This window comes from Lepidochelys kempii, chromosome 17 (assembly GCF_965140285.1).
Source record: "Lepidochelys kempii isolate rLepKem1 chromosome 17, rLepKem1.hap1, whole genome shotgun sequence".
NCBI lineage: Eukaryota > Metazoa > Chordata > Testudines > Cheloniidae > Lepidochelys > Lepidochelys kempii.
This window is the reverse complement of record NC_136396.1, coordinates 8139818-8152489: the sequence shown is the minus strand read 5'-3', so window position 1 is coordinate 8152489 and position 12672 is coordinate 8139818. Positions and strand designations below refer to the sequence as shown.

At 44.0% G+C, this 12672-nt stretch overlaps 1 protein-coding gene across 12 annotated transcripts in view; it reads left to right on the top strand.

Annotated features, from left to right (window-relative positions):
* SYNRG (synergin gamma) overlaps nt 1-12672 on the top strand; it is a 134874-nt gene continuing 122202 nt past the window's right edge. For 10 of the 12 annotated variants that reach the window (XM_073315614.2, XM_073315621.2, XM_073315617.2 and 7 more), the window contains exons 1-4: nt 1-99; nt 7918-7958; nt 9335-9453; nt 12473-12603. In XM_073315614.2, coding sequence (XP_073171715.2) covers nt 11-99; nt 7918-7958; nt 9335-9453; nt 12473-12603 — 380 coding nt within the window. In that variant the 5' untranslated portion in view covers nt 1-10. Of the gene's footprint in view, nt 100-1742; nt 2226-7917; nt 7959-9334; nt 9454-12472; nt 12604-12672 lie in introns of those variants that run through there. The other 2 variants (XM_073315612.2, XM_073315619.2) reach the window with 2 other exon arrangements.

Below are 12672 nucleotides of genomic sequence, written 5' to 3'. Positions count from 1 at the left end.
GAGCGGGAAGATGGCGCTGCGGACGGGGCCGGGAGCTGGCGGCGCCGGGGCCACGGGAGGGGGCGGAGTAGCGGGGGCGGCCGGAGCCGGCAGCGCCGGGTAGGTGCGGGAGAGGGCGGGGGCCCGGGCAGCCCCGGGGGCTGGGCGGGGGAGTCGGGGTCTCGGCCCGGCGCGGCCTGTGGCAGAGATGGGGGGCGGGGTAGGGCTTGGGAAAGGCTGGGGGTTGATGGGTGGGGAGAGAGTGATGCGGGGGGAGGTGACTGGGGCTGCGGGGGGGGGTCGGGCTGGGTCGGTGAGGGGTTAGGGCTGCGGGGTGGGTCTGGCTGGGGCGGTGAGGGGCTGGGGTTGCGGGGGGGGGTCGGGCTGGGGCGGTGAGGGGCTGGGGCTGCGGGGGGGGGTCGGGCTGGGGCTGCGGGGGGGGGTCTGGCTGGGGCGGTGAGGGGCTGGGGTTGCGGGGGGGGGTCGGGCTGGGGCGGTGAGGGGTTAGGGCTGCGGGGGGGGGTCGGACTGGGGCGGTGAGGGGCTGGGGTTGCGGGGGGGGGGGTCGGGCTGGGGCGGTGAGGGGCTGGGGTTGCGGGGGGGGGTCGGGCTGGGGCGGTGAGGGGCTGGGGTTGCGGGGGGGGTCGGGCTGGGGCGGTGAGGGGCTGGGGTTGCGGGGGGGGGGTCGGGCTGGGGCGGTGAGGGGCTGGGGTTGCGGGGGGGGGTCGGGCTGGGGCGGTGAGGGGCTGGGGTTGCGGGGGGGGGGTCGGGCTGGGGCGGTGAGGGGCTGGGGTTGCGGGGGGGGGGTCGGGCTGGGGCGGTGAGGGGCTGGGGTTGCGGGGGGGGTCGGGCTGGGGCGGTGAGGGGCTGGGGCTTGCGGGGGGGGTCGGACTGGGGCGGTGAGGGGCTGGGGCTGCGGGGGGGGGTCGGACTGGGGCGGTGAGGGGCTGGGGCTGCGGGGGGGGGTCGGACTGGGGCGGTGAGGGGCTGGGGCTGCGGGGGGGGGTCGGACTGGGGCGGTGAGGGGCTGGGGCTGCGGTGGGGGGTCGGACTGGGGCGGTGAGGGGCTGGGGCTTGCGGGGGGGGGTCGGGTTGGGGCGGTGAGGGGCTGGGTCTTGCGCGGGGGGGGTCTGGCTGGGGCGGTGAGGGGCTGGGGTTGCGGGGGGGGTCGGGCTGGGGCGGTGAGGGGCTGGGGTTGCGGGGGGGGTCGGACTGGGGCGGTGAGGGGCTGGGGCTTGCGGGGGGGGTCGGGCTGGGGCGGTGAGGGGCTGGGTCTTGCGCGGGGGGGGTCGGGCTGGGGCGGTGAGGGGCTGGGGTTGCGGGGGGGGTCGGGCTGGGGCGGTGAGGGGCTGGGGTTGCGGGGGGGGTCGGGCTGGGGCGGTGAGGGGCTGGGGCGGTGAGGGGCTGGGGTTGCGGGGGGGGTCGGGCTGGGGCGGTGAGGGGCTGGGGTTGCGGGGGGGGTCGGGCTGGGGCGGTGAGGGGCTGGGGCGGTGAGGGGCTGGGGCGGTGAGGGGCTGGGGTTGCGGGGGGGGTCGGGCTGGGGTTGCGGGGGGGGTCGGGCTGGGGCGGTGAGGGGCTGGGGCGGTGAGGGGCTGGGGTTTGCGGGGGGGGTCGGGCTGGGGCGGTGAGGGGCTGGGGCGGTGAGGGGCTGGGGCTGCGGGGCGGTGAGGGGCTGGGGCGGTGAGGGGCTGGGGCTGCGGGGGGGTGGTCGGGCTGGGGCGATGCGGGGCTGGAGGGACTATTTGGACTGTATGGGAGGAGAGGGGTTTGGCTTGCTGGTTCACTTTGGTTTTTCCTTGTCTAAACACTGTGCCTCCATGCTTTTGGTTCTGGGGTAGTAAATGTTGCTTTCAGCAGGAGTGTGATAGTTTGTGCGTGTTGTGATGTGTGTGTGTGGGGGGGGGGGGCTGCTGTGACCTGTTTGTGTGGATACTTCTCTCTCTCCCCTATTGATGTGGAGGAGGCTTGCTGCTGTCAGCAGTACATGAGGCAGGGTGGAGTGGTTGTGGTGGGAGAGGGAGATATTGGAAAATGAGAAGTAGTATAGCCTCTGTGTTATGTTTTGAGTGGGATAGGAGGCTAATCTTTGTATTTCTCCTTTCAAACTGGGAATTGATTAGAGATTTCTGTTTAAGTGAAATATTTATAGGGTTTAAGATTATAACATTTTTCTGTGAAAGGACAGAGATGTAGGACTGAGTCAGTCTGCTTTTGATAAGTGAAGTTGTATTAATCAGATATTCCTGGTAAGTAAAATCCTACCTGCTTTGTGTTGGCATCAAAGATCCCATGGTAGTTCTCATGAAAGCAGGCATTTGCCCTGGTGACCTTCACCAAAATCACACACCCATACTTGTGTAGCGTGCTTTCCTCCAGCTGTCTGCCAACTTGCCACATTAGATGTGTCTGCATTTCATTAGAGCACCTGGGTGTGTAATTTGTAAGGCACTTTAGAATACTGCAGGATGAGAAGCGCAACAATATATATAAATCTGAAATATAATTATTCTGATCTGCTGCTTAAACATCCATCCTTTCTTTACAGCAGCACTGTCAATTTAGAATTATGCGTTGTAACCACTTCTACTTTTGTAAACACCAACCTTACTAATGAGACCGTAGATTGTGAAAAATGAAAGGATTCCAAAATTCCAATTTACTTGTCACTATGCTTTTTGTAGCTTTATTCAATTGTCTGAGCTTAGGTGATGGAAATCAGTGAAGTCAGTTTCATTATGGCTTATAGTTAGTTTCACTTAGAGGATCTTGGGGCTTCTGAGTTAGACACCTGGTATGAAAAACACATTCGCCTTGTCAGTATTACTGCTTTACAGGCTCTGCACTCATTAGGAATTATGGGTGCAAAAACTCTCAACTATAGACACAGTCTAGGAGTTTGAGTTGGGGAAAGAGTTCATCCTGTAGTTTGTTGCTGTTCTTGAAGCTATCACATGAGGGTTTTTTTTTCCTCTTTATTGTGCTGTTTGAGTGAAGCTGATTGCTGGAGCCCTGTACCTGAAACTAGAGTACCTATTATGAGAAATTTACTGTTGAATGATACGATAATATTAAAGTGATACTCCAAATGGCATTGAGACTATTGTCAAAAATTTTCTGAGGAACTTCTGTAGGATATTATTGCTCTTGAACTTTGTCACAGAAAAATCTTCACTTTCTCTTTTTTAAATGATAATGCTTTTTAACCACACTTCTGTTCCTTATCTCATATACAGCACATAGTGAAATAAGTGTGTTGAATATCTGTATGTTTCTGCATATGTTGCATTTTAGTGCTATATCACCAAAAGTATTACTTATATAAATATATTACTTATATAAATATAGGCGTTTGGGTACAACACTGAGTGCGGTTGAAATATTTACAAATGAATTATATACCATTGTGTAGAGTAATGTTGAATATGAAGCTATTCTGAAAGGGCATGCCTGATAGAAAAGAGCTGTAATATATATTTTATAAAATGGAACCATGGCCTATTATAAAGTATAGATCATGCTCATTGCATTTAGAATTGATTTCCAGATAGTTAATCTCCCCTTTCATCCCAAGACAGTGTAATGCACAAGGCAGACTAATAATTTTAGCGCAGAACTTCTGGAAATGAGTCAGTTCCTCCTTTCACTTTTTTCCTATTGATATAGGATGCCTGTTTGTTCAATAAGTAATTTTCTTGTTAATATAAGAAGTTTTTATAGGGTAAAATATGTGTTGTTTAAGCGTAAATGAACTGAAGTTACTTAGACATTGTTCACATTAATAAACGGTAACTGATATTTTTAAAAAGTATGTATCAATAACTTCTTCCTGTAACTCCCTAGTGATGCAGTGTCTAGGAGTTTTTGTTTTTTTTTACTTGATGTGTATATACATTTTCTCTTCTGTTTATGTGTGTGTATATTTGAATAGCTGTTTAACACTTCTTTGTATACATGTATATAGATACATCTTCCATACAAGAATTCTGATTGCTAAAAAGTAGCTAAACGCATAACTAAATCTTTGACTGAGCAAGGTCAACAGTGAATCCTAACACACATTCAGAATTTAGATTCAGAGAAACCAACTTTCATTTTTGTTTAGTTCTTGCAGTTAGCCTCTAATTAGTTAGAGTTTTTACAGATGCTTATAAATAAATCACTACTTAACTCTAGAAAGGGATAAATATTTAATGATCTGGCCTTTATTTGCTTATAACATGTGCTGGTACTGTAGTGTGCTTGTCCAGATTACATTGCATTTCAGTTAAACTAGAACAGAACCTTATTTCTACCACCAGAATCCTCACAAGGATATTTTAAAATAGTTGCGGATACTGTCTTTGATACAAGTCCTACCTTAGAGTGTATAGCTCTAAAATAGCATTAAGTATGCTAATTATTAATTTACTACTTGTATTCATCTGTAAATTGGACCCTGGAGTGAATAATTTATACACACGGGAAAGGTGATAGATGTGAAACTGTGTGTTTCTGAACTTCTGTATAAATGTTATGTGAGTATATTGTTGGCAAAAAAGTGCCATCTTAGCAGCTGTGGAAACTAAAAGATCTTGATCTACAGTTGAAGCAAAACTTGGGCTGCAATCTGACTGCCCCACATTGTTTTGTCAATGTGCCTTAGCCTTGACCTATAGGGAACCACAGCTAGGAGCAAGAGGGGAGTTCAGTTGTTGGCCTCCCTGCTGTGACTTGAGACAAGGTTGCCAGCTAATGCCTGCTGTGTTTTTTATGATGTCAGTAGCCCTCCACCCAGAACTGGACAAAGGCAACCAAGTTTGTTTCACATAGGTCACTGAACTTTCATCAATTAATAACAGCTTTTGGTCACAGCTGACCTGGGTTGGATTCCACTCAAGCAGTCCAGTCCTAGTGCTTGCTTCTAGATTTGGCAAAACATGCCTATGCAGACCACTCTCCATAGGGTCTGTAGGAGACATTTCTATTAATAGAGAACCCTAAAATTGTGGTGGTGGTGGTGGTAGGGCCAGACTTACTAACTTATCCTTTGTTGGGTACATGTGTATGTTACAGTTTTGTGAATGGAGGAATTAATGTGTGGCCTAATGGTTAGGGCAGAATGAGAAGTTGAGGAACTAAGAGTATCATGAGTTCAAATTTGAAGTTATATTAATTATTATTTGTATTACTGGAGAGCTTAAGAGCCCCAGTTATAAACTAGGGCCCAGAAATAAAGAGTAATACAGATTGGGTTACTGTGTGTTCTCAGTTGTAGCTAATTATGATTGAACTCTACATTACACATAGATGCTGCATAGTAAGAGCACACAGGCACAATAAGGAATCCACCTCTTTTACATTTACAAAAAACAAAAGGTTTCTGAATTCAGTGTAGGTTTTTAAGCATTATGAGCAGATCTTTGCTGTGTCATTCCCTCTTCACTTTGTTTCTTTAGTCTGTCACGTGGCCTCTTGACTAATCCACTTGGGCTGAGAGATGTTGAATGTCTGTAAGCTTCTCTCTCTCTCCAGAGTGTTTGATGTAAGAGGTTGGTGGGGCACTGAAGAAAGTTCTTGGTTGGTAAATTATTGCTGACATTTGTCTCAGAGTGAGTTGCAAACAGTATTGCTAAACTAGGTCTCCTTTTTTCTCTCTGGCAAAGCTGATGTTTATTGCTTCAAAGTGGGGACAAGACATTGCTCCTATAATTTCAACTGAATTTTTAACACTGATTTTTATCTTGGTGCACTTGGTCTTTGATATTTGCTGGAATGTGTTTCTCTCCCCTTTGGTGTAATTGTTTCCCTTTAAATGGGAGCAATGGAACGTTAAAGCACAAAGAACAGGAAATGGACACTGCAATGTCTTCTAATTATTCATATTTAACAGGAAAAACCTTTTTTCTTGGATAGTTTTATTTCTCTGTGGAAAACCTGTTATGAAGGAGCTGAGATAAGTATGTTCTGATGCAGCTAGTGATTCTGCAGTTCTAAAAGGCCTTGCCTACATTAGGAAATACCCAACCTTAGCCAATGTTGAAAACAGTTCAGTTGGCAATATAGATGAGTCAAAACCATTTTCAGCACCATTACAGAAAATGAGATATGGTTCTGCTTAGTCTCGCTCTGTATTATAATAATAATGCTGAAAATGGTTTTTTATTGCATTGACACTTCCAGTGAACCTTTCTTTAGCACTATTTCAGGTGGATCCTTGCTGATAATTGTCATCAGCAATTGTTCCGATTTTTAATGGAGAAGGGAAGGTTCTGTGGTTAATTCCGTGGGTCACAGCTTGGGCAAATTTTTTGGACCAAGCAAATGATTTTATTTAGGAACTGAAATATCTATTTGAATAGAATATTGGCAGTAGACTAAATCTTGCGCACTGTGTTCACATTCTACTGGTTCTAGCACAATCATCAAGATTTGCCCATTTATGGACAATGGATTTAGGTCTCTTCGACCTTGGGCTCACTGAGTTACAGGTCTGCATCTCAGTACAAATCTAATGTGCTGAAATGTGAGGATGAAAAAGCATGTTTATTGTATCGTTTTTAATATAAAGTGCTATTTTCCTGTTGCATAACAAGCATGCATAACAAGCTGAGATTCTAATCACCATAGTTGCATGGCAGCAGTTCCTTCACTGCTTCAATCCCTCTTGCTCTTTCCAGTGTATTGACATTGATCATTTAAGGGAGGAGGACCTCAGACTCATAATTTATATTATGGGAGGCAGTATTGTCTAGTGGATGGAGCCGTGGGCTGGGACTCGATAGATCTGGGTTCCATTCCCAGCTCAGCTACTGGGTGACCTGGGGCAAGTCACTTCACTTCTCTGTGCTTCAGTTTTCTCATCCATAAAATGGTGGTAATGATGTGTACCTCCTTTGTAAAATGCTACGTACGTGCTAGGTGGTATTGGTGGTATTATGCCAGTCATGGAAACGGGGTCCTAGTCATGGAAAAGGGCCCCATTAGGCCAAGCGCTGTACACTCATACAAAGAAGGTGGTCCCTGCCCAAAAGAGTTTATAATCCAAGTATAAAATGAGAGACAACAGGTAGATGCAATGAACAGATGGGTGAGGCTTACCCCTATTATCTCCATTTGGTGTGGGGTAAAAAGACAGGACACGCATTTATTTTAAAAAAGTAAAAATTCCTAGAACAGAGATTAAACCCACAATCCAGAGAGATTTAAAAATATTTAAACCACAGTGCACTGTGTAACTTGAAGCATCACAGGTTTTTGCTAAAGCAGTAGCCTGCCCCAAATCCTGTGGGCTCTCCCTAGGGCTGCTCTTGTAGTATTTTTGCACTAGCTATGGGAAGAGCTTTGAACAGAAAGCTCCTGTAACTAGTGGCTTTCACTGAAACGTGAAACTTGATTTTCGTTTTAAAACATTTATAAAATTAACTTTTGTCCTTTAAATGGTTCTTTTCTATAATAATTTCTCCTTAATTTTTGTTGTCTAATAGAATGTGCAGTTCATACATGGACTTTGCACTGCTCTCAGGCTGAGTTTGAGGCTTTTTTGGTCTTTAATGCTAAAGCACAACTCTCCATGCCCACTTGTCTTCGATAAAAGTGACTGCGTGTTTCCTAATATTGCGAGTATGGAAGTAGTTTTTGATGATAGCTCAGTGGTTTGAGCATTGGCCTGCTAAACCCAGGGTTGTGAGTTCAGTCCTTGAGGGGGCCATTTAGGGATCTGGGGCAAAAATTGGGGATTGGTCCTGTTTCAGTCAGGGGGTTGGACTAGATGACCTCCTGAGGTCCCTTCCAACCCTGACCTTCTATGATTCGCTGAAGCACAAATGGTGCAGTTTGGGATGTAGTACTGCAGAAGGAGTCAAAGACCTGGGGTAGCTTTCACATTCTCAGTAGTTCAGTCCTTGAGCAGTTATTTAGATATCAAGTCAGAGGCTCATGCTTTTATTTATTTATTTTCAGCTTCATGTTTCCTGTAGCAGGTGGTATCGGCCCGCCTCAAGGTAAGTATGAACTTCAGATTCTGAACTTTTAGTTGCCCTTTCTTTGTGTAGACGTTAATGTTAAGTAATCAAAGTCAGATGTACAGTAACTTTGCATTTTTTCCTGAAGTTTAGAATTGGGAATATTAAGCTCACCTCTTAGCTATGGTTTTTTACTTCTTCCCTCTTACTCAGTAACATTACTCTGAATCTTATATCTTTATTTACAAAATTTCCCATATAACTAATATTGTATCTCACTGGGAAGGCAGTGTGCTCGGTAGGTTAGACCAGGGGACTGAGAGTCCGAATTTCTAAGTTCTGTTCCTGACTATATCATTGAATTACTGTATGAACTGGGGTAAAGCATTTAACCTCTGTGTACTTCAGTCTACCAGTCTGCATGCCTATATCATGTGGGTGTTGTGAGGCCTAGTAAATATTTGCAAAGCATAGTGAGAACCTTGAACAAGAGGCATGACATAAGTACCAAGTATTATTAAAACTCAAGAAACCTCAACCTTAAATAACTTTTATTCTGATTCCTGAGTCAGTTACTTGTTTAACTAATGGAAAATATGGGGATGGCTGGAGGTCCATCACTAAGTACTGATTGGCTCAGTAATATGCTGCTGTAGCTTCACTGATAATTCCTGAGCCAATTGCATCCTTTCTCAGGCAATTGTACCTGTAATGTTAAAGTATCCATGGCTATACTTATTTCATTGGTAGTGAATATGTTGTAATTAGTCTGTGTCTGCTAAGATAACATTCTAAAATTATTACATCTCTGGTTTAATCCTTTTAGTTTTTCTCAGTGAATTAATACATTTCTGGCTGATTTGTCCAATCTTATTTAAATCCAGCTTTTATTGAAAGATTTTTCATCTGGTTAAACCTTTTATATGGGGTAAACACTCCTGCATGCACACAAGTTGTCCAGTCAACTGAGAGTGTAAAAGCTTAGTTGTGGACAAGATGTACCAGTAATGCCTAGTCAGTCATATAAAGTATGTTATAAGAAATAATCCTTTCAGGAGAATCCTGGAGTGGGCTACCAGGACAAATCAGTTATTTTTTTGGAAACTACAGTTTTAAAATCAAAGAAGGGAAGAAAACCCCAAGTTTCTCTCAAAGAGCAGTTGCGATGGAAGGAGTGCCCTCTGCTTAACTTGTGGAGATGTCCTGGAAGGCTTCTTTTCTTAAAATGCAAGATGCTTCTGTTGCTGCCTGTCTTGTAGTACATTCTATGCACCAAATCACCCTTGAGTAAAGAGTCCTTGTATTAACTTAAGCAGAACTGCCAGTTGCTTCTTCCTTCCCTCTATCGGTTTAATTTGAAAGATGAACGTTAGAACCAACTGGGGACTTAATCAGCGTTTAATGTTCTGGTGTAGGTATGATTCCTATTCAACAGCAAGGGTTTCCAATGGTATCTGTCATGCAATCTAATATGCCAGGCATGATGGGAATGAATTACGGCTCTCAGATGTCTCCGGGACCGATGACCATGCAGGTATGTGAAAGTAACATTTGTTTTCAGTAGATGTGATATGAAATAGATACTTGAATGTATGTGTCAGTGAGGCTGTTGACAGCTGACCCCTGACAGAGGTCCTGGGACCTGCTGCTGAAGTCAGAAGTGTCAAGGGTTCTGCTGCTGCTGGGGTGGAAGGATAGAGGAGAAGGTGAACTCAGAATGAAGAGAGAGGCAGTAGCCCAGAGGCAGGTGTCTTTATTGCATTGCATTTTTTTGGCTTCACAACCTTCTCTCTGAAAGTATTTTATAATTGCCATGACCCTTGTGGGGTTCTGTAAATCTCCTTGTGATCTGGATAATCAGCGTGGGGAGTGGGTGCTCAGCGTGCATTATTCACTGTCGTAGCTAGGAACAATAATGAACCAGGGTATGGGGGAGAGAAAACATTGGTAATGCTTACAATAAAGTGGGTATCGTAGTTTTCTCTTAGATGTCAGAACTTGGACTTCTACTTCTTTGTATCTGTTGCTGCAGTAAACACAGCTAAGAGAGAGGCCCTTCTGCAGGAGGGAAGATGGCACTGAACAGTAATTGAAACAAAACTGTCAGAAGGAGAGGAAGTTTGGAAACCATTCCTTGTGTTCAATATTCCTGATACTTTTCAGAGTAACAGCTGTCCTAGTCTGTATTCGCAAAAAGAAAAGGAGTACTTGTGGCACCTTAGAGACTAACCAATTTATTTGAGCATAAGCTTTCGTGAGCTGGAAGTGAAGAAGGAAGTGAGCTGTAGCTCACAAAAGCTTATGCTCAAATAAATTGGTTAGTCTCTAAGGTGCCACAAGTACTCCTTTTCTTATTCCTGATACTGCCTTGAGTATGGTTCAGTGTTTAGTGTTAAATAGCTTCTATCATCTACAACTCCAACAGCACATTCTATTTTGTCTTTTTACCTTGTTTCACCCTTTCTCTTTTCCCTTTGCTTTATATTCATAACTATTCACTGTCTACTAAGACAGAATATTATCCAGCATTTGAAATGAGCTCGTTTTCGGGAACATCCTTTGGCCTGTGTTCATTATACTTACTAGGATCACCCGTGTTGTGATTTCAGCTTTGTATCTTTTTTTGTCATTTATATATACTAGTTACCTATAGAATATTGTAAGCATACGTGGTGGTTCACAAATTAATCAAACAGGGCCCCAGGGAACGGATAACATTTTGGATGTTTCTTTAATACTGTAAATGCCCTCCCTTTTGATCAAATCAGTTTTCCAAATTGTTCTTCCTCCTGCAGTTTTTGTGTTGAATTTCTCTCCTTTTTGCATGCTTGAAGTAACTTTCCACCTACATAACTCCTCATAATCTTCACAAGGTTTCTTCCCACACTGTGGGGTGGGGTGGGGGGGAGTGCATTTTATATAGCTAATTGCTGAGAAGTAATATTACAGTATAGTGCACAACATGATGTGAGGAACTTAACACTTGGGGGTGGGGGGTTGATAGTTTTTGAAGAAATATATCTCATTTGTTTATCCTCTAGTGCCCACCACTCTTACTTGTAAATCTCCACTTGTCTAACCATGTAAACGTGAATCTAATAAAGTTGCGATATATAGTAAATTGAATATAACTATATATTTTTGCCCTTATTTGCTTTAATGGATAATGAATTTTACAAAACTGTAGAAGAAAAATATATTTTTCAGGGGATTTGGTTAGAAATAATAAAAGATAAGACATTTACTGCTTTCACTTGCTGATTTTTGAATACAACAGCAATGATAACAGTAGCTTAATTTATGGACGAAAATCTCATCTATTGACATTAAAACTATAATGAAATATTGTTACATATCATAGAGTAGTTTCAAGCATAAGCTACCTAATAAACTTAACTAATATAGTTCTTATGTTAAAATAAAATGTAGTTTTGTTCAAGGGAACCTGAAAACAAGTGTTATAGCTGTGACCCAACTGAAAATGGGCTGGCCAAAGATCTGTCCATACAACTAGCAATATCTTGTTAATGTTTGTTAACTTAATCAGTGCATGTATAAATTGATCCTGGAAACATAATAGTTTAGGAATTGGTTATATTGGAATATATGTAAAAGAATCCCATAACATTTGAAGAAATAAATTTTATAAAATCACTAGATTTTATTTCCTAAAGCAGTGAAAATAATAATTTACCCAAGTCAGGGAAATTTTGTTTATGAAATGTATGTGTGTGTACTTACACATGCGTTTCATACAAATGGATCCAAAAGTAATTGACACGCTTTATTGACTATTCAAACTACATGTCTAGGAATTATCTTGTACACCGCTTGTGTGGAATGTGAATTTTTTTTTAACATAGCACAAACGCTGCACGGTAGTTTAGGATAGGAAGGAAAAGAAAATAATACTGAAGTTAAAAGGGAGACTTTGTGGGTCATGACACTTGAGTTAAGATCCCTACTCTTGAGAAAAATTTCATGGATTTTTTTAATTGTGTAGTCAGGATTATGATTTTTTTTGTCCAAAAATCCAGCACCCTCCTAGTACCATCTGGGACAGTGCCACTCAACCTTTCCAGACTACTGTACCCCTTTCAAATAAATCAATTTGAATATAAATATTGTATTCACATTTCAGTATATACTGAATAATAACAAGTCATTGTCTGTATGAAATTTTAGTTCTGACTTTGCTTGTGCTTTTTACATTGCCTGTTGTAAAACTAGGCAAATACCTAGATGAGTTGATGTACCCCCTAGAAGACCTCTGCGTATCCCCAGGGGTATGCAGACCCCTGGTTGAGAACCACTGGTCTAGGAGCATTGGTTCGGTCCTGACTGAGAGGAGGGCTACCTGCTGAATAACCTGTGGGGGTTTTTTTGTTTCAGTGCATAACACCTGGATTGTCTCTGGAGGTCTCGTGTCCAAGTACTGAGCAGACCTGGCCCTGCTTATTTTTATGGCTTCTAACTAGTTCACAACCTGACATAGTACAGATGCTGGATTTTTATATTGCTGTACATAATATAGACTTATTTTATTGTTATAGGGTGGCATGCCCCTTGGGGCTATGCAAGCAACTGGAATGTCTTTTATGGGACAGGCTTCTTTCTTAGGAATGCGCCCAGCAGCTCCACAATACACCCCCGACATGCAGAAACAGTTTGCAGAAGAGCAGCAGTAAGTGATGCTTTAATGCTGCTGGCAAAATCTTATTTGGGGTGGGGGAGCATTCTCCAGCTCATTTTG